We start from the raw sequence: 27,817 nt of genomic DNA, 5'->3' as shown, positions 1-27,817 counted from the left end.
AAATATGTTTATGGGTATACGTATAATATTATTTTGTTTTATGTTCAGAAATATGTTTTGCGTGAACTTATATAAAATTATTTTCTAAAATTACGAAATTACGTTAAAAAAAGAGAAATCTCATATATTTTATTGATTTTTTTAATAATTAATTATGTGTTAGAATAATTACATTCAGTACAGTAATAAAAAAAAGAAATGAAACTTGTAAAAGTATGAAATTAATAAATTTAGTGATAACATTTTATTATTTATTAACCTAATATATTATTATTTTTTAATTGTAGTTGTTTTTATATTAATTAATTTTGATATAATACAGGAATAAGGAAAAAAATGTCTGCCGGATAATTAAGTTACCCTAATAAAGGGTAACGTATATTGTAAATCAGAAGAAAAAATTATCTTCATTAAAAAAAAAAATAATCGACATCATCTTGTAAATCATAATGGGTTCTGATAATGCATTCCGCGCATCCTGTATGACTCAACATCAGCAGGCAATGACATTAGCATTTCCATGGCAACAGCATCATCAATGGTTCAGCGCTAAATATGAACAATCTGCACCAGCATCGAACCCACCACCACCACCTCCACCAAAACGTTATCTGCTTGCAGGTAAAAAAATAAAAAATAAAAAAAAACATACGAAAACAGTAGATAATTTTTCCTTGTTTGTTTGTCGTAATATTTTATACATTTTTAGCTATATGTTTCCATGTTTTTTTTATTTAAATATGTGCATGTGTATGTATGTGTGTACGAGTGTACGCGTTTATGTCAGAAAGTTATCGCTTTACATTTGTTTTTGCTGAAATATACAAGGACGTACTTATTAACTTAAAAGATCCAAAACACCGATAAAATCAGTTCTACAAGCCCGTAACATAAAAACTTTTTTATTTTAACTTGATTTATATGTTTCTGTTAATTAATTAATTAATTAGATAATACTAGAATTTTAGTTAATTTATACTTAAAGTTAATTAGAAAAACTAAATTTTTAGGTAAGATTATCTAAGATTTAATCAAAATGGTAATTAGCTTATAGTACAAGTTATAGTTGAAAACAACTTTTATTTGTGAGATAATTTTCTTTTAACTGGTTTCAAAAAAAAGAATTGTAGTGAGTTCTCAACTTGACCTGTCGTTTGTTTTTTTTTTAATTTTATTTAGGGCATGTTAGCAATCAAGACCGATTTTACAAATTTCGAAAAGAACAATTTTTTGTTGAAGAAATTCAAACGAAAGGATATTTTATCGATAGTATATTATTACGATCGATTCTGTTTTACCGTAATATATTTTATCGATATAATATTAATAGAAGCCTTTTTTAACGAAAGAAATTTATTTGATAATTTTTTATTTGTTTGTCCTGTTTATTTATTAACTATTCGTTTATTTTAACATAATGAAATCCTCAAACAAGTTAAAGCGTGATGATATTTAAAACATTTTCACACCAAAAGGTAATACAACACATCCTGTATAACAGACACCTTTATCTGACGCTTGTAATAGAAATTGATGTCGTTATAGTGGATTCTTGTTATCCTAATTATCAAGAGTTATTTTCTGAAAATAATCACTAAAAAGTGATACTAAGCAAAATTATGTATAAATTATGAATTTTTAAAGTTGGAATTGAATTAAAGACAAATTAATATTAATTTATATTTCCAATTATTTTTTCATTTCTCATGAGAATATTTTAAATATCAAAATGATTGTTTGTAGAGCTGAATATATTTATAAAAATTTCGTACAAATTTATGATGACGATAAAAAACGATTTCAAATCGAGTGTTTTTAAGAGTATAATTTATGTTTTTATCCTTTTTTCACTAATTATATTTGATGACAACTTACCAGTGGACAAATAAAAATAAAATAAATAAAAAAAAATACGGGTAGAATTTAGAATCTTCTTGCCACTTTCCCGGCGTATGTAATTAGAATAGTTATATTCGCCTATTAAAGGGTAACGTATGGTGATCATGTCAAAAATGAGGTATCAGGTATTTTGCAAACCTTTACGTTTTAGGGTCAAGCTAGCGCATCTAGACCAAAAAAACATATGTATATGTGTATGTACGTATTTGTATAGGACTTGGCCTTATATCTCAGGATTGGCCTAACCAATTTCCTTCAAATTTAGCTCAAATATTTCTATATTCGAGGCACTGATCATATTAACTTTTTTTTCAGAATTTAAGGGGAAACCCCGATTTCGATTTTCTTCAGAAGTATTTAGAGAAAACTTTATTAAAATAAATTTATTACCTATAATATATATATTATATTTCGAATTTTGGTTTATTATTATTTACAATAAGTGTGTTTACTGTTCAATTCAGTTGAATCTGATAGGTTTTTTTTTTAAGTCTTTTTTGTGTCTTTCTTTTTTTATTTGATTTTTTTATAATTTAGTTAATTGTACTGTAATGAATTATAAAATTTTATTTTAGAATAATAATTTTTTTTTAGTATCTTTTGTGTCAGGGTTAATTAATTTTATATATATATATATATAAAACCTTTTTTTGTTACAAAAAATCAGCCCCTATTTCTTAAAATTGAAATATGTGTTTTTTGTTCTTTATTTGTTCTATTTTTCCCTTCGGTTTAAGTATTTTTCAAAAATTTATACTTCATTTAATATACAAAGCTATCAAGAAATGTCTATTTTTATTTTTAAATTATAGACTCAGACCCAAAATACTGAAGAGAAATTTTCTTTTCCTTATTTTAAGCTTTATTTTATATATATATATATATATATATATATATATATATATATATATATATATATATAATAAATAATTAAAATATTTTTTTTGGAAAGATATATTATTTATTTAATAAATATGTTTGATTTAATAAACATATTAAATAAATATGTTATATGTATGTGAAATATAATCCTCACCTAAGTATACTTAATTTTTTTGTGTTTTAATTGTCATATTACTATCAGAATTTAAATTCACTGAAATAGTTACTTTGAATATAAAATTTTATGAAGGAAATTAAAAGATTGTGGTAACATAAAACGTTTTAATATTTTAGTGTCGATTTTATTTTACAACCTATAAAAAAAAGTTATTTTAAACAATAGAAGTCATTTGCTGCAGAAATTATCTTGATGTGAATATTTAATATTATATTAAAATACAATAAATATATTTAAATAAAAAGATAGATTATATAAACAATTATTTTTAACATTTAAATTACTTTGTAGATAAATATTACCTTAATTCACTCTTATCTGTATTATGTAAAAGTATTATGGTTAAAATTAATTTAAAAACAAAATGGACCTACCGAAAATTTTTTTAAGATTATGTGAACACATTTTTTCTTTCAGAAGTTTTTAGTTTAGCCGTGAAAAAATCAAAATAATCTATAAATTGTTAGTCTACTTTGGCGTAAGACACTTACCTAACCAAATAAATACATATACATATATATACATATACATATATATATATATATATATATATATACATGTATATATATATATACATATATATACAGGTGGGAGGGGTTAAAGTAGGGTTGGATAGAATGGTCATACGGCTGAAGAAAACTGATGTATGTGTAAACAGAACGAAACGCAAAGATTTCAGGGGTTATTTTATTCTACTATACACTGAAAAGTCTGGACATCAGATAATTGACGCTGGTTCTTTCTTTTTATCTGACGGGTATTTCATTTTTAATGGCGTTTATATATTTATTTTTAGTTAAGATGGACGGAGTTTGGGATTGCTTTTCGATTAATGAATCGAAATATATATCGAAATAATTTATAATGATAAATCGTGTTTGTATAAGTATTTTATTCAGGTTATTCCTTGAGAAATTAACATTTGCGTCCTTTTCCGACGCGTTTCCTTTCAGTCCGTCCACCTAAACCTTCCGGAGTAGCAGGATTGCGCCTGATTGGGTCCTAGTTTTGTGGAGAATTCAATTCTTTGTGGTGGGAATCGGATCTGGTTTCTGTAGGAGATTGCCTGACTAATTTTGTAAAATAAAGGAAGGATACAGGTATGTGAAAGTATGCGATATAAATACGTCTTTGACTGTAATGCTCACAATAACATTTAAAATTAATTACGTTATAAACGAATAAAAATTATATTCGAAGACGTATGAAAATGTATGTTTTTTTAAAGTTAATTTGGCTAGTGTATATTTTATACCCGATCATATATTGATATAATTATTTTACCTTTCCACACTGTCTTCATTTGGGGGGTCTTTGAATTAACTACTTTATTATCGAGGGAATATGTCAAAATATACAACTTTTAAAGGAATTATTATTTAAAGACACTCTCTTTCTTTCTCTTTCTGTTTAGCCTCTGGAACCACCGTAAGTTATTACTTTAGAGATGAATGAGGATGATATGTATGAATGTAAATGAAATGTAGTCTTTTATATCTCAGGTTGACCGTTCCTGAGATGCGTGGTTAATTGAAGCCCAACCACCGAAGAACACCGGTATCCGCGATCTAGTATTCAAACCCCTATAAAAGAAACTAAACTGCCTTTACTATGATTTGAACCTTAAAACTCTCGACTTCAAAATCAGCTGATTTGCGATGACGAGTTCATCACTAGACCAACCTGATAGGTAGTGTTTCTATACCTGGAGAGTTTTATCTGATTAAAACTAGAGCTTAGAAAAATTTTGATTACAATTGTGCATGCTGATATTTGTTTCAATCCCATGCATATAAGTGAGTAATCATTTATAATAAAAATCGTAATTCAAATTATGAGACAATTTATGTCGAGCGTAAAGGGGAACTTGAAAATCTTAAGTATACATTTTATCACATTTTTGTGCGATTTAGTTATGCGATTATAACTCAGTTTCACATGGTAGTTGTAAAAATAAAAAAAATAAAAATAGTAATAATAAAAATAATAACAATAAAATTCATTTATCTCATTCACTTTTTTATCACATACATTATAGTACGTCCATAAAAATTAAAGCACACATAACAAAATCTATCAGCAATAAATGAATAAAAAACCCATTAATAAAACGCGTAATATATATCTTATATTCTTGATTGCCAATGTCCTCTACCCAGACTTAAGAGAATTGAAAGAAATCAACTATGCTCACCGAAACTTTCACCGAGTGTGATTATACCAGAAAATACCAGATTATACCAGAAAATTTTTATATTTGTATTTAACTGAAAAACTTTAGTAACTAAGGAGTTGTTTCAGTTTATAAACAGCTTGACAATAAACAGGAAATTTTATCGGATGGTAACGAGTTTTGTGTAGTTGGATATTTATGAATGCACGTATTCTTATTGTAAAATTTGTATACTGTAGAAGATTAAAAATATTAGATTGTACACAACTGGTTTGCCGACTTTATTATTCAATTGTAGTTAAATAGACTACTTATTCGAAATCTATCTGATAGATTATTATTATTAATGATTTGATTTCACTATTTCCTAACAACTATTAAGTTCCTTAACATTAAATTTATCTGCAGAACTAATATTAATACCGTTCTTACGGTAATTGTCGGTTTCGTGAAAATAAATTATAGAAAACCTTTCAGTTTTTCATAAACTGCAGTTCTGAGCAAGACGACCGACTTTTCGTTTCCGATGCCGTCACTATTCAGTCAGAAACGCACTGATTTTCAGAGTAGAACGTTCTACATATGTTTGATTAACTAGCAGACCCTATATACAAGCATCAAGTTAAAACTCGCTCACCACTGTTGAGTCACTGTGGCTCACTCATTGCACAAGCGTGTATGTGCAATGTAACCAATACAAAGTAACTGAAACTGAAACCTCAATTTTAATAATTTATATTGAGTTATATTGTCTGTTATCAACATTAAATTAAGCGTAACTGAAGAAGGAGTCTACCAATCTTCATCAAATTTTCACATCTACAACTCTAGATACAGTACTACCGCATATCTAAATTTCAATGAAATTGAAGTAGTAGTTTTGGAGATTTTTGAACCACAAAATTTTAGACATGAATGGTATTTTCGTACTCCTAATACCTCAAAACGTAAAGAGAATTCATTTTCACCACCCATTCTCACCATACGACAGAAAAAATACCTCAAATTGAAGTTACGTTGTCTGTTTTCGACCTTAAATTGAGCGTAACTCAAGAATGACTCAACCAATCTTCATCAAATTTTTGCATACACAACGTTAGAGTTGTGTATGCAAAAATTTGTGCATACTATGTAGTACTGTATGTAGTACTGTATGTGCATACTGTTGTACTATATCTAAATATAGTACTACAGCACATCTAAATTTCAATGCAATTTATCTAGTAGTTCTGATGATTTTCTAATCACAAATTTTATACAAAGGCCTGTATATATATATAAGGAAATTAAAGTTTAAGTAAATGGTATTTTCATACTTCAAAACGTAAAAAGTCAATTTTACCTCCAATCCCACCGTCTAACCTAACGTAATACCGAACGTTTTTTTCTAAACGTCGGTAAAACTTAACGTAACAATTTTTAATCATTTGAAAGAGATCCACCAATTAGTTTTTTTAACGTAATCGTATTTTTTAATCGTTGCTTCAAATCCTACTCAAGATAATTTCTCTTAACTTAGTTGAATCACACTTTCAGATTAAAAGGAAAGTGATAAGTCATATTTTCTTAAGTTTTACTCACATTGAATTTGATACTACTGGTTGCCGAATAATCCCGCAACGGAATAAGTAGCATTTTAGCTACAAGTTTATGGATGTTTAGTTTTGTATTTCATCTTGTATGTATGAATAAACATTTTAGATTGATAATATTATCAAGATAATTTGTTAAAAATGTTTTTTATTTGATCATAAATTTACGAAATATAAACTACGTTGCTGAACTGATGTATTAAGAATAAAGAGAATACTTTACGTAACACCGAAACTCGGTTTACAAATCATAAAAAGTTTTTGTTTTTAATCTATAAATGAACATTAAAAATGAAGGAACAGTTAGATAATGTACGATGTATCACGTGTTTTTAGAAAGACTTACCTTCAAATATATTTAACCCACTCTTTTCTTTTTTATTTTCTAGTTCATATTTTTCTACAAACAATTTATCGGTATTTATGAACTATTATACACTTCAGTTACATCTGAACTTACGTAATAAAAACTTCTCAGTTTGAAGTGAATTTTTAAAAACATCCCTAATATTACGGGTGTAACTTAATGATAATGATATGTGCCGAGAAAATCATTTTCATTGAGCTTAAGAATACACCAGCTTGAAACTAATTAGAACGTTTGTTTATATCAGTTCCAAACTTAAGTGAAAGAGGATTTAGATTATTAGGTTTAATATAGATGTAAATAACTAGAGTTAACATGTAAATAAAATTTAGTACTAATTAAACTGGTTTCATGAAATTTATGATTTTTAAATTGCACCGAGAAATTTACGTACATTCTCTTTGTGGTATTAATAAGAGCTAAAGACAGTATTATGACTTAAAGTTAGTTTCCTTGATACATTTTTAATGGAAAAATAAATAAAACTGTTCTTTTTTCTTATGAATGTGGTAAAAGTAAAACTTTTAAAATGTGTGTTTATTCATAAATAATGCTTTTCAGTCGAGTACTGCAAAAATATCGTATATATACTCATGTAATGCATGAATAAATAATGTCGGAATCGATTTCGTAAAATTATGCTGCGTGTTCTTTACGACAGTAAGATCTAATTCAATGATTTTTAGTACTAATTCTAACGTAAGATTTTTAGGACTAGTATTGGATAAATCCCTTACATGGGGATTACACATACAGGACTTGAGTGTTAGATGCAAAAAAAACCCTAAACATTATCAAATGTTTATCGAATATTAATTGGGGTTCAGATAAAGAGATATTGTTGAGACTGTATAAGGCATTGGTTCAATCGAAACTAGACTACGGATGTATTGTATATTCATCCGCTAGGAACTCGCATTTAAGAAAGTTAGACGTAATTCATAATAGCGGAATTAGATATGCGACAGGCGCTTTCCGCACAAGTCCGGCGACAAGTTTAATGTCCGAAGCCGGAATAATGCCACTACATTATAGAAGAGAGATCCTTTTATTAATATATGCAGCAAACGTATGGGCTTTTCCTGCCCATATAAGTAATAAACTTTTCACGAATCATCATACTGGCTGCAGTATATGAACGTCGTGCTACCTATTCCAGACCAGCCGGAATTAGGTACCACGAATTAAGAAGAAAATACGAAATTTCTATTCCAGATACAATAGCAATTTCCACAAGAGAAATACCGCCATGGCTTTTGCCAACGGTAAATACAAGGTTGGATCTCTCTCAGGAAGAAATAAAAAAGAAGCCAGCAGTGATCATCCAACAGGAATTTTTGGCAACCGTCAGTAGTTACGAAGAACATATTAGAATTTATACTGACGGTTCTAAAACCGAACATGCTGTTGGATGCTCCATATACGTAAATGGAGAAGCCCATTGTTGGAAACTGCCAGATATAACCAGTGTTTATACGGCAGAACTTACTGCCATTCAGCTAGCTCTTCTCTTCACAGAATATTATTACGAAGAGAGAGTGCTAATTTGTTCCGATTCCCTAAGTGCACTTGTTGCAGTTCGGAACAAAAACATTAAGGATGTCCTAATTTCAAACATCCTGTCTGTTTTATACGTTTTAAATCAATGAGGACAGCGATGCGTATTAGTATGGACTCCAGGGCATGCTGGTATTACAGGTAATGAGAGCGCAGACGAAGCTGCCAGAAAGGCAACAGTCTGCGATGATTTGGATGCATTTCCTGTAAGAGTGGCAGATGTTAAAAACTGTCTAACTAACGTAGTTAAAAACAAGTGGAATACTGAATGGAGGAGTTTAAATACAAAATTAAACTCTGTTAAAACTTCTCCATATAAATGGAAAAGCGACTTTAAGTTGACTCGCCGAGAACAAGTAGCTGTGACCAGACTTAGAATCGGTCACACGCGATTAACAAATGCATATTTGTTAACCGGCGAAGAGAGACCAATGTGCGGTGTTTGTAATAAAACACAGACATTCAAGCATCTAATAGAAGAGTGTAACATATATGAGGACCTCAGAAAGACGTTCCGTCTTAGAAACGATATTACTGCTGATCTGGATAATGGAAATGAAGAAAAGATAGTTGCATTTTTACACGCCAGTGGACTCCTTAAAAGTCTAAAAAATGAAAATAAAGCTGTGATAAAAGAATCTCTAAGCGGTAGTTTTATATAGATTTATATGTAAGAGAGTCTCGAAGCGTGGCACGCATAGTAACGGGAGGTAGCCCTCTTGCCTAGGCCATCCTGGCTCGTCTGCATTCAAGAGCAGTGAGTCGGGGTGTGTCCAATGATGGCATGGGGGACCCTCAAGGGTAAACTGAGGGCGCGAGGCTATGGGTAAGTGCAATGGATGCCTGTAGCCTGTTTATAAGGAGGAGTCAACTGCCACGGCACCCTGGCGCGACTGATATACTGCTCAACGGCGGTTCTGGTCGCCCCCAGGATGTTTAAACAAACCATAAACGAGACACGTAGAAAAACGGAAATGGTATTGATATCTTGTATTTTTAATTTCATGGTCTTTTGAGAACCTTATCTCAAATTTTAATATCGGGGCCCTTTACACCCTGTAAGTGTTGTGTTTGTCCTTGTCTTTTGTGTCTTAATGTTTCGTGTAGTTTGTGCTTTTAAATAAAATGTAAGGGCCCTTTACACCCTTACATATGACGAATCCTGATGGTGATACTAATTTCTTTCTAAGAACGTGACGAGGGCTAATGACCTTAGTAGTCGATTTTGAGCTTTCCACATTCGCTTGTATTCAGTAATGAGGTTAAAAAAACCGATAGCGAGTATATTTGTATCTCTAGTCTTTTGAAGACAAATTCAGAAAGGAAATAAAATAATAAAATTGCTTACTTTAACAGAAAATAAGATTGGGGAATATATAAAATAATTTGTATTATTATTAGTTTTTTTTATATATTACTTTAAGCGAAATACGAAGCTTAAAAACTGTTTGTAAAAACACAAAGTGGCTAGCAGAATGCAATTCGATAAAATAAATATAAATAAATGTAACTAACGCCTTCAAATGATTGTGTATGATAACCGCATTACTATTGATTATTGCGTGTTGCTTAATCTGTATATATTACGGCGATCAGTGAATTCTCCGTTAAAATTAATTAACTGCTGTCTTTTTTCTGTATAACTGAAGTATGGTATTTCTATGATTATTTAATGTTTTGTTTCTTTGTGTATTTCTTTTTTTAAATGTAACTTTTGTATTGTCAGTTCAAAACTATTGTTACCTAAAACAATTATAAAAGTTGGTAAATATTTTCATTTTATCAAAGTTTGTCGAATTTTGGGATTTTTTGAAGAAGTTTTTTTTAATGTAAAAAAAATTTAAAAAATGAGATTTGATTTTTAAGATAAAATTTTATTAGGTGTTTTTTATTTATGCACGAGAATTATAATAAAAAAAGTAGTCACACATGATTCATTTTTTAATAAATATTTTTGATAATTTGTTACAATAGACGAAAGACGTTAATTTTATGATCAAACTAAAATTTGTTTCCCCCGGTTGTTATTTTGTTCCTATTCTGATAAAATTACACTTGAATTTCGAAGAGTAATTTAAACATTAAACTCTTAATGTTCAACATGTCTTAAAGTTAAACACGGCGGACTTTTTTAATATAATTACATTACATTACCTAAACAGGAACCTTTTTTATTATGCCCCTAAACGAAGCACAATTTATATATTAAGTATAATCATGATTAATTTTAAGTGAAATTAATGGTGTTTGATATGCAGCTAAACAATGTGGTGAAGAAACCACGTATCTTTGTGATACTTTTTAGATGGTTTGAATACTACAGTAAAAGATGCACGCAGCCTCTAATTAAAAACACAAAAGACAAAAAAAAACAAGAAATTCAATCAAAAAAAAATTAAACCCATAGAAAAAGAATTAAAAAAAATATATATAACCACTCAAAAAAAAAAAACAATATCATATTTAAATAAATAAATAAATACTTCTTTCCCACGATCATCTATAGTTTTTTTTTCTTTTTTTCTTACAGACTTTTCGAAAAAATATACGGTATTATTTTCGGTCGTACGGGATTGGGGGGTGAAATTGAACTAAGAGGTATGAGATATATACATATATATAGGCCTTATACACATATATATATATATAAGCCTATATATAAAGGTTGTGGCTTGAAAATCTCCAAAGCTACGTAAACAATTTCATTATAAATTTAGATATGCTGCAGTAGTGTATCTACAGTTGAACATGTGAAGATATGATGAAGATTAGTTGAGTCGTTCTTGAGTTAACGCTCAATTTAAGATCGACAACAGATAATTTAAGGTGTTTTTCATACGCGCTTGTGCAGTGAGTCACAGGGGTAAGTTAATTGAAACTTTATGCTTGTGTGCGGATATTCTCTTTAATTGAACTTATGTAGTGCCTTGTACTTTGAAAATCAGTGCGTTTCTGACTGCAAAATAGTGAAGACGTCGGAAACGAAGAATCGATCTTCTTGTGCAAAAGTACGCAAGAATGTTTTAATAATCTTCCGATAGACTGGTTTCAACCATATCTTTATTTATTTTTATTCTATGCTAATATTTTAACGCCAAAATATTTACTACAGCCTTCGTCCTCAATCTGTTTCATATATTTTAATCTTTATGTTCCTGTAAAGGTTTTGGATTTTGCACGTCTCTTTATTACCGAAATAATTAACCTAGATATCTTAACAAATGGACCACCGGTCTTAAGTTCATTTTTATAAGATTCTGCCACAAATTTCTCTATATTATTATTGTTCTTCTTTTATCTTTTTATTTCAAATTTTATCCGTCAATCTACTTTTCAAATTCTTCTATATGAATACATTTTAAAAACTTTATTTTAAATCCTTTGTTTTATTTTTATTTTTTTAAATTTAGTTATATTTTTAGCTTCTTCACCAAAAATATCTATTATTTTTATTCGGGGATTTAGAAAATTCTCTAAATCGATAGCCGAATTTTTTTATTTATAAATGTAGTTTTGCGATGTATGAGTGTTTATCTAGGGGTTTACCGCGTAGAGGTTTGATTATAGGTATTAATTGGTTGATATCTTCGAAATATTTCAAAATAAAATATTGATACTTCAAATAATAATGATAATAAGGGTTATTATTTTTTTTTTTTTTAATAATAAAATTCATAGTCAGAAAACACTGTTGTGAAAAATTTATACATTAATTATCACGTTATCCTTGGCATGCATTTGAAACATGCTGATAACCTTATGCACTGTAGGTTTTGCCTAACACTTCTCTAACGCCATTTATGATGAATCGTTCGGGTTACCGTGAACAGATTAAAGTAAAACTAATTAGTGTTACGTAGAATGACGTAGCCGTCTGTTTGGTACCACTTGTTATATATTGCTGGTATTTTACTATTATTATAATTATTATTAATATTACTATTACTACGAATAGTTTGTTAAATTGTAATCTAACTTTGTCTACTTCGGTGTTATGTTATGTTCATCTATTTAAATTATTAGTTTAATTAGATTTCAGTAAATTAATGAACTAATTTAATCGATTCTTAAAATTTTGAGTTCATTACTTTTGGATTCTTATCTTATACGTTACGAGCTATTTTTTTTTAACGTAGTTAAAAATTTCAAATTAAATAAATAGGTAAATGAGTATAAAATTGTAAAAAATTTAGCCTTAATATATATGGCTTAATTTAATTTTTTAATACACCCTGATAGGATAAACTTATGTCACTTGATTTTACTTTTATATATATATATATATATATATGATATACCTTGAAAAATAATATCTTTTCATTTTAAATGGTTAAAAAAATATACTTTACCATTATCTGGGTCATAATCCATACATAAAATCCATAATCCATCAAAATAAGTTAAGTTGCGAATACTATATTATTAAAGAAAACTATGTTTAAATTTATATTCAAATTATTTGGGCATTTAACACAGACAGACAACACAGTGTTTTTTGTAAATACGTTTTTACAGCATTTTTACATTTTTTTATTTTTAAAAGATAAATTTTTGTATGGAAAGAATATTAAACTTAACCTTCATGCAAATTAAGTTCACAAACTTTTGCTTGAATTTAAAAAAAAATGTATATGACAGTAATAATATCTGTATATAACGGTTTGCTAACCATATGGAATATTTATATTTTTATTTCACGAAATTATCAATTCAACTAATTTTATTTTCAATTATTCAGATAATTTTATGGGTTTTTTTTTGCGGGAAGATGATTAATTTTATTAGGAAATAATACCAGAAAATTAAAAAAATTTTCACCTAGAAATATTTAACTTTTTTCTTTTGAAACAATTTTCTGTAGGTTTAATTTCGGTTTATCCGTTAGAAAATCGCGTTAAGGAAAATTCAATAATGAATATAAATCATTAAAAATGGCTGATAGCAATGCAGTGCAATAGAGTTAAAAAAATAGATCTGTTTTATATTTATAGATTATATTTCCGTATTTATTTATTGTTCTTTCTTTTTTTAAATTTTTCTTAGGTTTTAAAAAAAAAATGTATGGAATTAATTTTTTTTCCAAATCGCTAAAATATTGAAAGCAATAAAAAAAGCTATAAAATGTTTGAATAAGATGGTTGTTTTTGTTTTTATTCTTTGAATAATTCATAAATAAATTAAAGATGATTTGTTGGTGTAGTGCAATAACTTATATCACAAACATTTATTTTGAATAACTTGAAATAAGAATGTAAATATATATATATATATATATATATATATGTTCGCGCTCGTGTATGTATCTGTAGGATGTTTTTTAGAAATATAGGAGAAAGAGAGAAAGCGAATTAAATAGATAGGTAAAAGAAAGAGATAAAAATAAATAGAATCGAATTCAAATGCATTAAAAACAACGTAAGACAGATCATTGTCCCCATCTGAACTTATTAATCGATTCACGTTGAAAAATGATAAACTCTTAGGTTGATAACAAAATATAATAATAGCGAGTGACTAAGACACGTTTGCGTTAATTTTTTCTTTCTTTTCACATGTCTTAGTAAAATCTAAATAGGCCAAAAAATTATAAATATGTTAATAAAAAAATTATTCATTTCAGTTGTTGTAATATTGTAAATAGATGTTTATTTTTATAAATAATATTCAGTAATGTAGGTTAAATATTAATTTTTATTTCAAGCTTTAATTTTTCTTTTATTGAAAGTTTCTTAAATGGTTTTTATAACGGAAGATTATTCTGCATAGATTAGAAAACAAAGTTTATATTATTTATAAAGCTTAGCATTAATATTCTGTTATTCCAAACAGGAATTGTATCGGATGATATATTTATAATTTTATAGCTTTTTATAGATTTATATGGCCATGAATATTTAATAGTATTATTAGAATTACCGTACTATATATATATAAACTTGTCTACTTTTTATAAAATCAATGGCATTTTCAAACGCCCTCTTTTTGCTTATATTTTGATATTATTACGTTGTACAACAGGCAGCAAAATTTATAATTGGGCAAAAAAAGTTCTGTTAAAATCTCAGATGTATTACTAATCATGTTGATTAAAATATCAACTGGTCAACCGGCACTTAAAAAAAATTATTCTTCTTTTTCGAATTCCAACGATCGAAGTATGAATTCGATTAATTAAAACACTTATTTTTTAATCGAAGTAAAGCTAACTGAATGATTTGTGCTTCTGGATAATCAATGATGAGCAAAGTATTCTTTTCTTTCTGTCTGAGTTCTCAGTAACCTAAAATTTGTTAACGGGATGGACGCCCTCTTTGTAGAATTTGATAGAGTAGGTTTATTTTGTCACATGTTGCAGTTCTTAAATAAATCATTTATCCCTTTTCGTATATATTAAATCATTGTTTTTCAGTTGAGTTTTTGTTGATTTTCGTTCGACATTCTTTAGTGTAACACTGAGAATGTGATGATCTGTGTATCCTAATTGTCCTAGGTATATCTAGTAGAGATCGTCTCTTTGTTGACTTCTATAAACATCAGTCTTATAATAAGCCATAATGTTTGAATCACCTATGGAATAAAGCTAATTCTCCTGGAATACAAATATAATATTGGAATCCAATTGGAATACTGTAAAACGACAATAATCTAAAGTATAGAATGATTTAAATGAAAAACATTGTTATATAGGCAAGATATTAAGTATTTTTTAACCATAATACGTACTTGAATAAACTTATGATTAATTTTATTACGTACAAAGGCATTTAAGTGTTACAAAGTAACACTTAAATGCCTTTTTTTAAACGAGTCGATTGGACATTGCGGACCTATCAACTGGTGGCCTCCGAGGTCACCCGACTTAACACTTCCGGTTTACTACCTGTGCGGTTACTTGAAAACATTAGAATATGAATAAAAGTATAATACAAGAGAAGATCAAGTTATTAAAATTCACAACTAATACAAAACAACTTTGCTGAAATACGGAAAACCATCAAACAAATTGTTCGTCAGGCAGAGTTCTGTATTCACTGTTAAGGAGGACACTTTTTGTAGTTTATTTAATTGTTGTTGAGTAGGTTTTATTGTCTGTGTTTGTATTTGTTATTCTAAAATATTTCTTTTGTTTTGTGGTACTGAACATTTTTGTTTTGTTTAATATTTAGTTAAAATCTGCCACATTTTGATATGTTTTGTTTTTAATTAACTTCAAAATTCTTACTTTTGTATTTAATTTCTGTAGACTTTATTCATAGCACTTTACTCAGAATGAAATTCTCTACAAGTTTTTTACGCTTTATCCATTTTTGTTTATCATAAGTTTTGTTTATCTATTTAATAAAGTTACTTTACGCCAGACATAAAATAGTGTGTTTTCGATCCCAGTCTTTTATCTTTTATCCCAAATTTTTCGAAAACTGCAAAAAGGAAATTCTTTTTTCAATCGTAAATATGACATTTCATATAAAATCTTCAAATATATCCCTCAATTTTGGTCCCAATAATTATAATTTGGCTTACTTTTAACGAAAGCGCATAAATTTTTCGCTACCTGTTATTAGCAAACGAAAGTTTCCGAACCTACGTTTATATGAAATTTCTTCTTTATTTTCACCAGTAGAATATGCCCTGAAATTTTTATCACTCTGTATAAAAATGTGTTTTTTGTACTCTTGTAACTTTTCTAGTTACATAGCGTACACGTGTTCATAGTTTAGAATTCCTTACTCTGGATAAATGGATTTAAATCCATTTAAATGCTCTATAAATGGATTTGAACTTGCTTCCTTTAACAACAGAGATAATATCTGTTTCTGTAATGTCTGATTATACTAAACACTCAGATTTACACGTTTACGCAGTCTTTTTCGGGTTTTATTTATCTTTAAAATATTAAATTTAAGAAAAGTACAATATTTTCAAGTGGAAATTGTTTGAACTATAGTCTTATCTTAATTATAAGAATTTTAATATCAGATAATTCCACTTTATGTAAAAATTATTACTTCAATTATTTATAAAGTATAATTGAAATTTATAAAAACTGGGAACATAATACCTTCCGGAGTGGTGTAACATCTCTGCTTTTCATATGGAAATCTGGAAAAAAACTTCAATATGGAGAAAACTCCGGAATGAAGTTCCGGTCACCTATGACATTTTTTCACACGCTAAAAAGATCAATATTACTGGGGGTCAACCTGTTTTTACTGAATAGGTAAGGAAAACTTAATTTTATATATAAATTATTGAAAAGAATCTTTCATTACGCACCAGTATTTTATTTATGAAAAAACTCACGTTTTTGTCAACAGTATTTAATATTATTATATAGTATAAAGTACAACGTAGTAAATTAAATATAGGATAACATGTCAGCCAAATAATGGCTCTTTCGGTAGATGTCTACTCATTTCATATTTTATTTTCTTGAAAAAGCCCCCCCCTTTTTCAAAGGGGGGGGGGGCTTTTTCAAGAAAATAAAATATCGCTATAACTTTCTTATTAAGTAAAATATCGAATTCGTTTAAAGTTCCTACTATTCTTTGAATAAGGGCCTAAAACGGATCTAAGAAAATTTTTTTAAACCACCATCCATTAGCTTAGGAGGTGGAAAAAATGTAGTTTCGAAGACAAAATAATCATACTTCCCTGAATAGGCACAGTATCGAATCGGTTTAAAGTGGTCGTTAGTCCTCTAAACATTACCTAAACCTTTTTTCTAGAAAAACTTTTGATATGACCAACTCTTACAACAAAGGATGACCAAAATATTGCTGGAATTGTAAGAAGATGGAGCTTGTCGTATGCTAAACATGTGAAAATTTGTTTCACATGCAACCATTGTTGTATTGAGTAAATTTGAAGTTTTTCTTAACTTTAAGGTGGAAATCATTTTTATCCCGTACTTAGTACCGGTAAAATCTACCTCCGCCTTCTGGCGTGCCGAAAGGGATTTTTTAATAACGTTTAAGTCTCACTAAGACAGATATCAAATATGGTAGCTCAGAATTTTGTAGTTAAATAATGACGCTTAATTTAAAATACCAGTTCTTATTGAAACACCTTTTACTTAACATTCGGAAATGTTCTTCCTGTAGGAGAAATTTTAAGGTTAAAATTTATGTAACTAGATTGAGAAGGTTTATTAATTGGTCTATAATTTACGAAACAAACAAAAATTATGAATTCTTATAGGAAATACATAAGTAAAAATAGTTATTAATATTTTATAAAATTATTAATATTGTATTAAATTGTCGTTAGTGCTAAGTCTTTATTAAACCGGTAATATGAGTAAGAAAATAATTTGGGTTTATTCCAACTTGTTTAACCGGATATTGTTAAACTGTGTATACTTGAAATGGAAATACGGGAAGCTGTGTCCTTCCACCTCCTTAACTAGATGTCGCTCGTTTAATTGTAACGGGAAGTTTGCTGATAATCTTATAGATACATACATACATACATACACACATATATATATATATATATATGTATGTAAGTATATATAATATACAGAGGTGTCTGAAATTTCTGATAACATTAATATTATTAAGTAAATATAAAAAAAAATTATAGAATTTTACAATGAAATTTTATTTAATTTTTATTTTATATATTTTCTTAATTTTTAAACGTGTTCTTTCATCATAATTTCGAATAATAATTAAATATTTGCACAAACATTTCTCTCCTAAAAGAAAAATGGTCACACTGAAATTTCAATTTAATTATCATTATCTGTCTTACTAAACTGATTTATTGAAAGAAATCTGGCAACAAAGTTATACTTTCCTGGCATTGATAATATATTGGAAAAATAATGGTACAAAAAGAAATGTTAAAAAAGTCAAAAATCGAAATTTTTTACTTTTTTCTGCTCCCCATCCCAAATCACCTTCCATGAACTCTTTTTGATTTATCTACATTTACTATTTTAAATGGAAGAAATAAAAAAAATTCCACTGACAACCAATAAAAAGTTACTTAAAATTTCTTTTCTGGGGGAGGGATGAAATTTTATTTTAATAATATTATTAAAAGTTTAAATAAATTAAAAAATAAATTTTAATTAAAAAATAATATATTTTTATAGGCTGCCCCACCCCCAATATTGCTCCCAAAGTAGTTTTTTGGGACCACTTACACTACTACTGTGCTTAGGAAAACATAAAAAAACTGGGTTAAATAATATGCAATAAATAAAAATTAGCTTTTTTTGATTTTTGGGGAAGGGACGAATTTAGGGGCAACATTTTTTTTTAAATGGTAAGATAAGAATGTACGCATGTACTGAGCTTAATATAAGTGGGGTTATGTTTTCTAAAGCTTGAGAAAATTGATCCCAAAGAAACTATCTATTCCACCCCGTGAAGTCGTTGACGTCAAACTTTTACCAACAAATTGCCTCTCATATAAACGTCTCTGGGCTAAATTTCATCAAAATCAGTTAATCCAGTCGAAAGTTATTAAGCTTCAAACACGCCAACACACGTATATATATATATATATATATGTACGAACATTACCCCTACCTTTTTTGTTTTTTAGGGTCCCTGGTTCATGATACACCTATAAATGAAAAAAAAAACTATACCCCGTTTTTTGACTGAACTTTACCATACTTTACTTCTTGCAGCATAGTTCTAAAGCTATGATGCCGGGAAAGCATTCACAAAAATCTTGTTAATAGATAGATAAATGTAATGATTGTTTTAAGACAAAGAACGACACCTTAGATTTCGTATTTTAAGTAAGATTAACACAATGAAAAGCTACAATTGGCTTTATTAATTTTCTTATTATGATTTACTCGTTATAATTAAATTTATATTACGAATGGATGCTCTATTCACTAAGTATACTCCTTCAAAAAATAATAACGTACTATACAACTTTGATTTGAATTTATTTTTACAAGTTCACTATTTTATTATTTATTTTGTGAATAAATGATTTTAAGAAAAAGTGATAAATATCAGAAAACTAAAACCTGTGTTCTATACTTTATCCTCCGATTTATTGTTTTATAAAAAAAAATCTTAAAATATTCGGTTTCACCAAAGTTCGGCCAGTACAAAAGTTTAGATTTTTTGTTGTAATATTTAATTTAAAAAAAAAATTATTATAGCCAACTTACTATTTGTAACTTTTTAGTATTTAGTAGAAAAACTTGTACTTTTACTGGTTAATGAAGTTGAACATTTTTCCCATAACGACCTTTTTTATTTTCTAATATAAAATAGTTATAAGGAATGTTCTATAATATTATTTTTTAATTAATTAAAAACTTTCAATAATTGTTACTTTCCTTAAGTAATTTTTTGATAAGTCAGTGATGGGCACAGATAGATAACCTGTTCATATTGGTATCCAGACACTCAGTCGTTGCCAGATTATGGCATCCTCATTTTAAGGCTTGTTGCTATTGCAATAAGTTACAACCCTTCAGCTATCAAATTAATCGATTCGCGGAAGCACGATCCCGCTCTTAGTCTAACACCGAAGGTTTCACACACAAAAACTCTTCTTATATCTAACTTAAATTGAATACTCACGCGATTATTATTTGATTGTGCCTTTAAACACCAAAAATACTATCATCAGCAAAACAAGTATTTATCGCAACAACGACAATTTTGTCCTACAATTCAATTTACTCAAAATCCTCTTGATTTACTTAAAAATCAAGAAAAACATTAGTTACATACAGTGTGATTTTATTTAAAAGAACCGCAGTTATCCAGTTAGATTTGACAAAATACTTCCCGCAAATAAGGCTCTAGGGTATCTTTTTTTTTACCCGTTTATCCTCCGGGAATCACCGTCAGATATTACTTCAGAGGATGAATGAGAATGATATGCATGATTGTAAATGAAGTATAGTCTTGTACAATCTCAGGTCGACCATTTCTGATATGTGTGATTAATTGAAACCCAACCACCAAAGAACACCGGTATCCACGGTATAGTATTCAAATCCGTATAAAAGTAACTGCCTTTACTAGGATTTGAACGTTGGAACTCTCGATTCGAAATCAGCTGATTTGCGAAGACGCATTCACCAGTAGACCAACCTTGTGGGTAAAGGCACTCGTATATCTGTTTTTATTCATCTCCATGTCACGTAAAACCATATGCAAGAATTCATCAAATTTTATTTTTAAATACTAAAACTTTATGACGCACCCAGCGGGACAGAGTAACACATTAGTGTGTCACAACAAACCGTTTGGAAACCACTATATTAAGCAATAGCAATATTGTCATTTGACTGGGGTTATAAACCTGTATGATCTCACAAATCAGAATGTTGTGCTAGAGAAGCTTGATGTAGTCCGAGGAAAAAAAAAATATTCAGACAACTTTCGTCTGTTTAATAGTTATATAATATTATCTTCCCTATAGGGGTCAGGATGTATACAACCAAAATTATTTACAAAAAAAATACGGTTCAACATAACTTTTTTTTTTGAGGTGGAGGAACCCCATTTACGGGCGCCGAAGCAGTGTCGGACACGCTAACAGGTGCCGCAAGCTGTTACGGAAAATGGGTGTGTATTCCTGCGCACTACCGACTAAATCTCCACCCTTGGAGGCCCACCTCCTGGGAAACCGCTAATATAGCATTACTTCAGGAGGGGAGTACGCTTTCAACATATTTAAACAGAAAATAGTTTATACTTAACAGAAAAAGAAAAAGTATTGAAAATCATAAAATTCTCTTATTTTAGCTTTCTTATAATAAAAGTTTCTTCCGATACTTAGACACAAGATTATTTCTGGAATCGTACGAGTGTTGATTTTAATTTTTTTAATTTTATTTCCTAAAAAATTTCTTCAAAAAATTTTTAAATTTTTAAAGATATATTTATATGAACAATTTTTTTAAACCAGACTACTTAATAAATTTTACTGCTGTTTATTAATTATTTTTGTGACGTGTATAATTGTATGTTTATCTATTTCATCTCATCGTATATTTTTTTAATGCCGTTAAATCAAATTTATTTAGTTCATATGTGTTAACGATCTTTTTATTGAAAAATATATCTTCTTTTTATCTTATAATTATACTTTTTATATCTGTAATTTGTTTGTATATCCATAAATTTTTATATATATGTGTGTGTGTGTGTGTACATACACATTTATTATTATCCAGTTTCCTTCTTATACTGTATTTTATTTAGTTGAAATTCTTGTGTTCTTTAGTCTACAAGTTAAATAAAAATATCGTAATTAATAAAAGAAGCAGCTCAGATTAGTCTACCTTTCGATTGACTCTTTCCACGTTCTCGTTTTCCTTTATTTTTAGTGATTTTAATCAAAAGCATATTTTTTCGGCTACGTGAGAAAAAGAGCAAAGCACACATTCTGCTTTTTTTATTGAAGGAAAACTGCGGATTGTAGTATTGTAAAGTGCGAAATTTCACAGTATCATCCTGTTAAAAATATTATGTATAACTCTATTTCAAAGTGGTCTATGACACCCTGGTTATGGAATTTTTTTGTTTTATGTTGAATATTAGCTAGTTTTCAATTATTTTTAATAATTCCATTATTATAAATATTTAAAAAAAAAATAATAATTAATATAAATGAGAGAATCTAGACTTTTGGTTTATCTGGACATAAATATTTTGTGGACTTCAATAGGTTTTCCATTGAGTTTTTTTATTGGTATTACTTTATCTGCACATGTCAGATGACATCTTATTCTTAATTTCATTAATTCTAACTAAGTTCGAGTTTTAACTGCGGGGGAGATGGCCACTTTCGGGCTACCTCCAAGAAAGTGGCTAAATGTGTGAGATGTGGCCTAGAGGGTCATAGATTTGGGAGCTCGGTGTGCGGTGTGGTTTCAGCTACTTCAAGAAGGTACTCACTGCGAACAGGAGTGGGTTGGTCCACGACCTCCTGTGGGAGGCGTCTGCCGCTAGGGTTGGAGAAAAGAAAAAAAGAACCATTCGAAACGTGGCGACGTGTAGGGCCAGGTAGGCAGCCCTCTTGCCTAGTACATCCTTGCTCGCCTGCCTGCCAGAGCGTGTGAGTCGGGGTGCTATTCTAATGACGCGTGGGAGACTCTTGCGGTGTGAGACGGTCAGAGTAAGGGGAAGGGGATACCGCTTGGATCCTACTAGAGTAGGAACGGGGATGGGTAGCCCTCCTGAGGAGGGGCGGAAGAGGTGGTCAGGGTTTCGATCCAGGGGGAACCCCGGTGAGTGGCCTCTTGGTTGGGCAAAGCTAGCGGGGCAGGCTGCTGCACCGTGAGGCAACCGAGTTATATGTAACCGTCGGAGACAGGTTACCTTGCGGGTGTTCAAAAGAAAAAAAAAGAAGTAAATTCAAGTATTTCAATTGAAAATAATATTCTTAGCTTAATCAGAGATTTAAATACTTAATTAAATTATACGATTACTATAGTTAAATTAAAAAAATACAAGCTAAAAACTTCTTTTAAAAACTTAAACTTATTTTTAATTTCATGGTCTTTTTGAGAACCTTATCTCAAATTTTAATATCGGGGCCTTTTACACCTCGTAAGTGTTGTGCTTGTCTTTGTTATTTGTGTTTTAATGTTCTGTGTAGTTTGTGCTTTTAAGTAAAATGTAAGGGCCCTTTACTCCCTTTCATATGATGATCCTGATGGTGATACTAATTTCTTTCTAAAAACGTGACGAGGGCTAACGAATGACCTTAGTAGTCTATGCCCGTAAAAATTCAAGAAAAAAATAAAAATAAAAATAACTTTAATTTTGCTTTGATTTACATACTGTAGATCAAATCTTTTCTTACTTAGTCATTTGAATTTATGTTTATTTTTTAATTTTTTGTAGGTTAGGTTTAATGAAACTGTTTTTACGAAGCAACTATTTCAATTTCTTTTTTTTTAAGACTGTTATATTATTAGAATAGCACGACAACATTCCAACGTAAATTTTTTTACGGAATGAGAAGAACAATTTCATTATGTACATCTTGAATTAGTTTTCAATTTAAGTGCTCTTATAAATTACGTAGTTATAATTTTTTTCCAAAAACTATTTACAAAATTTTCAGAAAAGGTAATGGAAACTACTCGTGTGACGCTACTTTCAAAAATAGAGTACAAAGTATTTTAATATTTATGCAAGTTTCTACTTTTATTCTCTATTTTCATTTATGTTAGTTGTTTTTATAGTGATGCTAATAAGTTAATCTTTTTATCAATCTTTAAAAGAAAAGGAAAATAAAATAATCTTTTCCTGTTTGAATAAATTATATATATTATTCTGATTTCGTGGAAATTAAAAAAACACATTTACATTGCCAGCAACATTTTTCACATAATTTTTTTACAATTAAAATTATTACATTTAAATAAACAACACTTAAGTCGTGTTAAGCATTAAAATGTTTATTTAATTAATATAGAAAAAATTTATTCTTTTTTGAACAGCTAGAAACCTAGATCACTTATAGGTTTATTATTGACATTCTTTTCCTGATACTTAGTAATCGATAATGGTAACACAGTTGTTCCTTATTAAGTATATATATATATATATATATATATATATATTTTTTTTTTTTTTTCCTTTCATTTAATGTTTAAAGTGAAGGATGCTGACATTTATATGTGCTGTGTGTGTTTAGTGTATCCTTCCTCGTGCGACAAGTTTTTAATATTTTCTATGTGTGTGTGTGTGTAAGAAATAAATATATATGTATATTTATTTATTTCTTCTTATTAATAATGAAATAATAGATTAACAAACACTTAATGTATAAGAAAAATAATATTTTTTCTTTTTTTTAAATTTTGCTAATTATTCTTAAAAAGTTCATCTGGTCGCCAATAATGATATTATTTCCTTTTGGTGTATTTAGTATATGCTTTATCTAGCTAAGATTAAATCAATAAAAGTTTTATCTATGGATCTATTAGTGAGGGAAGGTATGAGACCCAGACTTTTTATTGATCTTGAACCGACGCCAAACCATGATGTCTACATTAAGCAAATTTAAATCCAGTTTCATTAGGTCATCATGATGAGTGGAAAATTTCAAAGCAGAGGGTACAAGCTCCATTTTATAAATCTTAAAAAATTGATTAATCCAAGATTAAATAAGTTGATCTTTCCCAAAATTTTATCAAGTATAGTCAACCAGTTCAGATTCTTATTCATTGGTCCAGTCAAACCGTGATTTAATGATAGATTTCTTTCTGCTTAGTTGGCTGGAGACTGTACCACTCTGAAAATGCAGGTTCAGAAGAAAAGCTCACGTCATGTTTCCGATGAGGCCTTGTGGTTTGAAATACATGCATACTCTGATTGTAATGAAATTATTTGATTAAATTACATTGAAAAATCGTTAAAAAGACGTTCCTTTCTTATTAGAGCTCATAAATACGGTAATTTTAATTAATTAAGACATGAATAGATCAATGGGTTGATGTACAGTTTGGCTAGGGCCAAATCGGGTTTTCCTTATAACAGCTATTAATCAGTTTTAATTTTTATTTTTATTATACTTCGGATTTAGCCGATTGCCGACCTAAAGGTGAAGTGGTTGGAGTGCCGTTTTACAATAACCAATAAACATCACTGCTTTATTCTTACTTCTTCCCCTTCTTTTTTCATCTCCGCTCATTCATCATTTTTTTCTTCTTCTCTCTGAGGGTCGAAGTGCTGGTAAAATATATACTTGAACCAACCTTCTTGCTTTTTCTCCAATACATTTTTTCAATTTATTCCCTACATTTTGTATTCCTGACGCCCCACAACTTGATTAAAACTATTCAATTAATATTTGTATACTTGTTTATTTTAAATGTAATTGATGATGACTATTAATAAAGAAAATATGTTTGTTAGTAAATTTTTTTATTTTTTATTTTTTTCAGGTAAGTTACAATTTGTTTCGTTTCGAATGGATTTTTCTTCAAATTAATGTAATGTATTAACTTATACTGTATAATTTATTAATCAGATAAGTATAGATTTTTAAATAAATACATGTTTTAAGGTAAAAAAAAATCAAACTGTAGAAGATGAAAAATAACTTACTGTTATTTTATTACAATAACAAAAAAAAAACTATCTTTGAAGTTTTTAATAGCAAATTTACTTGTAAAAAAAGTTTTTCTTAAAGCCACAAAAAGAAGTAAGTCAAATAACTTTTCTTTAAAAAAAAAAAAGAAAAAGAAAAAAAAAAGAAATAAGATTTCATTCAAACTGACTTGTATACTTCTTTCACGCGTTATTTAACTGCACGTGTAATATCATTTAACTTAAAAGATTTTCAAACACGTGCTTTGTGGTTCGTTAAAGTCGATTAGATATATACTCTTTTTTGTCATTTTTAATTTCTGTTAAAGCTTGTTTATTTTTTTAAATTCTTTTGTTATTTAATTTTTACAACCATGGATTTTTTTTTGGTCAGAAACAAACAAAAGTTCTATTTATGAAAATATTTGTTTTTAATTTTCACACAAATCTACCCTTTCTTGCTAATCTTTAAAATATTTTAAAACATTTTCTAATAATTTTTTCATTTTCATTTGTTTATTTTAATTTATTTATTAAAAATTTGATGTATTTATTATTACTTTTTCTATAAAATATTTATAATTTTTTATATTATTCTTAATGTGTACGTTGCAATCTGTACAATTAGTGAACAATGAGTATCCTACCCCGTGACTCAATGCGATGAGGATGATATGTATGACATGTAAATGATGTGTAATCTTTTATAAACTCAGGCCGACCATTCCTGAGATGTGTGGTTAATTGAACCCCAACCACCAAAGTACACCGGTTTCCACCGTATAATATTCAAATCCATATAATAATATAATATTAAAATCCATAAAATAATTTAAACGGGTAACCTTTTACTAGGATTTAAACCTCCGAACTTTCGACTTTTAAAAACAGTTGTTAAACAACCGATTCACGACGATGAGTTTATTACTAGATCAGCCCAGTGGGATCTATAAAAAATGAAATTTAAAACTGGTTTTTTCTTTTCTGTATTTTATAAATTAATTAGTGAAAAAAAAAATGATGATATATATTTTATTATATTTTTCTTATTTGTTAATTCCAAAGAGAAAGTTATGCTCTGATCACGTCAAGAATTTTATATGACATCGTTAAGTTAGTAAACTTGAAAGGTTTGAAATGGGTGAGAAAAAATAAATTGTATAAAAATTAGATTTTAATGTTCATTTTAAAAAAAAATGTATATATGTATGTTGGTGTTATTATGAATTAATTGAGATTAATAGAAAAGATTTATAAACTAATTTTATACCGGTGAAGTTAACTTAAATTATTTTGTAATTACGCTGTCGTGCGGAATTAAAATTTATAATAATTACACGTATAGATTAAATTATTGAAAGTTATATCGAGAATTATAGTAGAAATACAGCATTGAAACATGTAATATATACCACAATATGGATGTTATTGACAGACAGGAAGGACAATTTCATTGAAAGTGGAAAATAACATTTGATTAGTGGAAAATTTGAAAGCTTACTGATTTTTATGATTTATTTTAAATGATTAATATAAAGTCGCTGAAATTAAATGTTATAATTAGTTTTTATCTAATTGAAGTGTAGGAAAACAGACTACGCACTTCCTGGATTATTTAATACTAATAATAAAATGGTTGAGATATAAATCACGGATAGATATAGTTCTTAAGTTTTGTTCATTATTGGGCTGCCTTCATTGCTAGTTGTTATAAATATCTGTAAGGATTTAGATGTGGACTGCTGAGACGCGTTTCTTTAAAAATTTAAACGATATTAAAATAATAAAAATGATTAAGAAATTTAGATTTCTAAGGCCATTGCTAAAGAAATTTTAAAAGTTTGAGAAGAGAGCGTTGAATGATTATGTGTTTTAAAAAAAATAAAAAATATAAGTTTTATGAAAAAATGCATTCAAATATAAAAGTCCTTTACAATGAAAGAAAAATTATGTAAAAAAAAAAAAATGTAACTTTCTTTCTTACTAATTATCCAAGTATTGCGTTTTGCAAACGTACCGAAAAATAACATGTTAACATTTTTTGAAGAGTGAAAAATTATTTTTAAATTGTTTTTTTTTTTTATTACTATTTAATAAATTTGACTTAGTATTTTATTTTAACCTGTCTTT

At 28.4% G+C, this 27,817-nt stretch overlaps 1 protein-coding gene across 1 annotated transcript in view; it reads left to right on the top strand.

Moving 5' to 3' along the window:
- The first annotated feature begins 359 nt into the window (after nucleotides 1–359).
- Nucleotides 360–27,817, top strand: part of Pdp1 (PAR bZIP family member Pdp1) — a 261,102-nt gene continuing 233,644 nt past the window's right edge. The window contains exon 1 of the mRNA XM_075373306.1: nucleotides 360–621. Coding sequence (XP_075229421.1) covers nucleotides 450–621 — 172 coding nt within the window. The 5' untranslated portion in view covers nucleotides 360–449. The remainder of the gene's footprint in view (nucleotides 622–27,817) is intronic.

The sequence above is a fragment of the Lycorma delicatula genome, chromosome 8 (assembly GCF_047948215.1).
Source record: "Lycorma delicatula isolate Av1 chromosome 8, ASM4794821v1, whole genome shotgun sequence".
In the NCBI taxonomy this organism is placed as follows: Eukaryota; Metazoa; Arthropoda; class Insecta; order Hemiptera; family Fulgoridae; genus Lycorma; species Lycorma delicatula.
Note: the sequence above shows the minus strand (reverse complement) of the source record. Positions and strands in the feature narration are given on the sequence as shown.